We start from the raw sequence: 3,371 nt of genomic DNA on the forward strand, positions 1-3,371 counted from the left end.
AGGAAACAGATTTTCAAAGCTGGTAAAACCTTTTCTCATGAAGAAAACTTGCCTGTTCCTTTTTGAAAATGACCATGAAAAGATGTTGACAGAGCTAAGATAATTGCCTGATTTTCCAGATCAAGAGAAAAATTTAAAAAGAATTCTGTTACGTAGCCCTAAAGTGATTGAAAGGGATGTTATTTGCTATGTTTTGAGGAACGTCCTCTTTTGTTACCTGTGACATGTCAGATTGATTCCTTAGTATTCTTTTCATTTACCATTCATAAACGATATGCTTTAAATAATTTCCCAGTGCATTAGCAAAATAATATTCCTGAAACTACTTCCTAAAACAATATTCTCAAATCTAGAACTGCTACTTCATTTTTTCTTAGCAATAAAAAGCTTGGTTTGATGTTGAAATCATACCTCCTCTGAATCCTAAACATGACATTCCATTCTTCTGGACCATGAAGAGCAGCTGACAAAACCAAAAAACTGTTCCGATGAATGTTTATGAACTTCTGAATTCTTTTGGAAAACTGTTCTTCCCCTCTCATAAGCAAGTCTTGAGTGTCTGACAGTAGAAATGCAACACCTGCGGAAGAAATTGATGTAAATATACACATCATGGCAGGAATGTGATTATTCTCTCCACAAGCAACTGCTATAATGGAATAAATTCAGGCCAAATGCAAAGACTGATTGAAGAGCTCAGCAAGTCCTAATTCTGAATGAGGTAAACACACCTGTAACATCTTAAATATTAGCCGTTTACCATGAAAAATGAAATTTTAACCCCACCAACAAAGCTGTTCTGAAAGGGAAAGTTAAGAAGGCTGAAGTTTAGGAAGCTTAACATTCAAGCATACAAAACTTCAGATCAAGGACTCTCTCATCTATCTGTCTAAAGCATCTTCTGCTCTAAAAGGGAAGGACAGATATTTCATGTTTGGAGTTTCAGCAATTTCCTAATGAAACCTACTCAAATAAACCTTCGCCTAACTCCTCTGCTACCACTAGGTCTGCATCTCAACCTGGAAGATGAAAGCCAAGGGTCTTGGTTCACTCTTGGGTTAACAGCCACAAATACTAATGATATTGATGGCTGACTTACGTGTTAGTGGCACTCAACGTGTTTGCTAAGTTACAATAAGAATTAACTAAACTGTTGAGCTGATGATCACTATAAGTTTCTATCAGATTGTGTTCTACAATGCATCAAATAAAAAGTAAAATTCAGTTAACATGTTTCCTCTCCGAAGTTCTCTGCTCCATCCTCTGATTTACATAAAATCAGCACAGTTCCACCCACCATTGCCAGACATTCCAACAAGACAGCTTTTATTCAGTTCTGTGTAGCCTACAACAGGTACTGATCTTGTACCCCATTAAAATTTGAGTTTAAAAGCATAAACTTCAATGTACTGTACCAGAAAGAGAAAAAATAACAGATCCAGTTTCCACAGATTCTGAATATCGAACTCGGTGATGTTGCCTCTGTAGAATGGTAGAAATTTCATGATTCTAAATAAATTTTAAAAGGTTATTTTAAAAATATGTTTTCAACCAACAAGTCAGATAAAAATATTCTTAAGGCATTATCTGAACCATTACATATAGAACTTTAGCATTGTTGTTTAAAAAATATTTTTGAATTCCACTTGCCATAAAAAGGTAGTAAAATGTTAATTAAACTTCTAAAGTTAATGAAATTTTGAAATACTTGCATTGGAAGCCATCAAACATTGAATGACAACTTTGTATGCATACATTCAGTTTGCCTCAGGAACTCTTGCATAATATATGAAGAAGCTCAAATATTTTACAGTCTATTTTTGCAACATGTGCCAAAGGCCGATTTGCAGAAGTGAGGAACATACAGTCGTGTGTTTCTATGACTCCGGTTAATTAGACGGTATTATTTTCACAGATGTCAGCATTTCATTTGGAAGATTTGGAAGTTCAGAAAAATCTGCATGGAATGTGATTTTATTTTAAAGCATTCTGACAGAATGCAGTTTGCTCAGGAAAATCAGAGCATTGCACTACGCAACATAATCACCTACAGAATGGAGTGGGTTTGGGTGTGTTTTTCAGGCTCTGTAAAGCATTTCAGCAGCATATTCTACAGAAGCTGTTCAAACACAAAGATTAAACCTGAATCCTTTTCAGCTAATAACATGCTCTTTAACCTACCTACATTTTAAATGTAGCCAACCTGCTTATATAGGGAAGTGTCATGATTTAGTGGAAGAGTACAAAGTAGTCAGGATAGCAAGTGAACCCTGAAGGAGACAGTAACCAGAAATGTTATGCTTTAAATTGGTCTGGAAAGAGAACACTCAATGACAGCTCTTAGGAGGTGTAATGACAATTTTGGAAAAACTCGCTGCTTCAAAGCCTCTGCTGACAGTAAATTATTTAATGCACAAATATAAATAACCTCTGTAAGAAAAAGGAGAGCTGCACAGGGAAAAGAGAAGGCTCATAACTAGAACAGATACAAAGCACTTATCTTTGTAAAGGAAGAGCCATCTTAGATTTATATTCGGTTATTTCCGTATCTTTGCTCACTGGGAGTCATTACTGACAGCAGTAGCTTTGAGTAAAGCTGGAACACATTAATAGGAGTGAGTTATGCTGGTATAGCTGATGAGATCACTGTCCTCCAATACCTCTCACGATATTATGGATGAAGTTGCTCTTGAAGCAGCTCCCAAACTGAACAGCTGACAGGCTGTCATTCTAAGACAAGCAGACAAATAAGAACAGGCTTTAAACTGAGGTGATTCAATAACTACTTCAACACCGCTCACCCATTTATACAGCAGAGGTGGGGTGATAACCTTGTCAGCCAAGCTAACATGAAATATGCTTGCTTGTGTATCGAAGTCCTCTTGCCTCTAAATCCTCTCCAGCTGGCATGAAATTGGCCTCAGCTGCAGAAACTAATTATCAGCTCCTTGACATCTCCTTTCACTTCACTGGGAAGCAGTCTAGGCTTTTGATATTAACAGATACAAATATACGCCAGTATCTGTAAGACTCACTATTTGAAACTGAATTGCACACTTACTGAGTAATCATCTACCTCAGTATTGATACTATACAGTAGAAATTGAAGTGTTTAGGGAGAAACTCAGAAAACTGAAAACATTTCTCATGGAAGTATTTACAGTGCTAATTGAAAGCAGCATCGGTGCAGTGCAAAAATGATGAGTCAGGGTGACAATCCTAAAGCAGGTTAACAGAACAGTCAGTGGTAAGAATACTAAATAGGTACAGAAGTAGCTAGCAGAAAAACCACACTCAGACAGAAAGAACCAATATTATAGTAGAAGCAACTTCAGACCAGTTTCAATTTCCCCCACCCCCCCCACACTTCA

At 36.8% G+C, this 3,371-nt stretch overlaps 1 protein-coding gene across 1 annotated transcript in view; it reads right to left on the reverse strand.

Moving 5' to 3' along the window:
• LOC103771908 (chromosome unknown open reading frame, human C1orf146) overlaps positions 1 to 3,371 on the reverse strand; it is a 7,448-nt gene that overhangs the window by 3,879 nt on the left and 198 nt on the right. Inside the window, exons 2-3 of the mRNA XM_008939228.1 lie at positions 1,416 to 1,509; positions 412 to 580 (exon numbers count right to left, since the gene is read on the reverse strand). Coding sequence (XP_008937476.1) covers positions 412 to 580; positions 1,416 to 1,509 — 263 coding nt within the window. The remainder of the gene's footprint in view (positions 1 to 411; positions 581 to 1,415; positions 1,510 to 3,371) is intronic.

The sequence above is a fragment of the Merops nubicus genome, unplaced genomic scaffold (genome assembly GCF_000691845.1).
Source record: "Merops nubicus isolate BGI_N331 unplaced genomic scaffold, ASM69184v1 scaffold16564, whole genome shotgun sequence".
In the NCBI taxonomy this organism is placed as follows: Eukaryota; Metazoa; Chordata; class Aves; order Coraciiformes; family Meropidae; genus Merops; species Merops nubicus.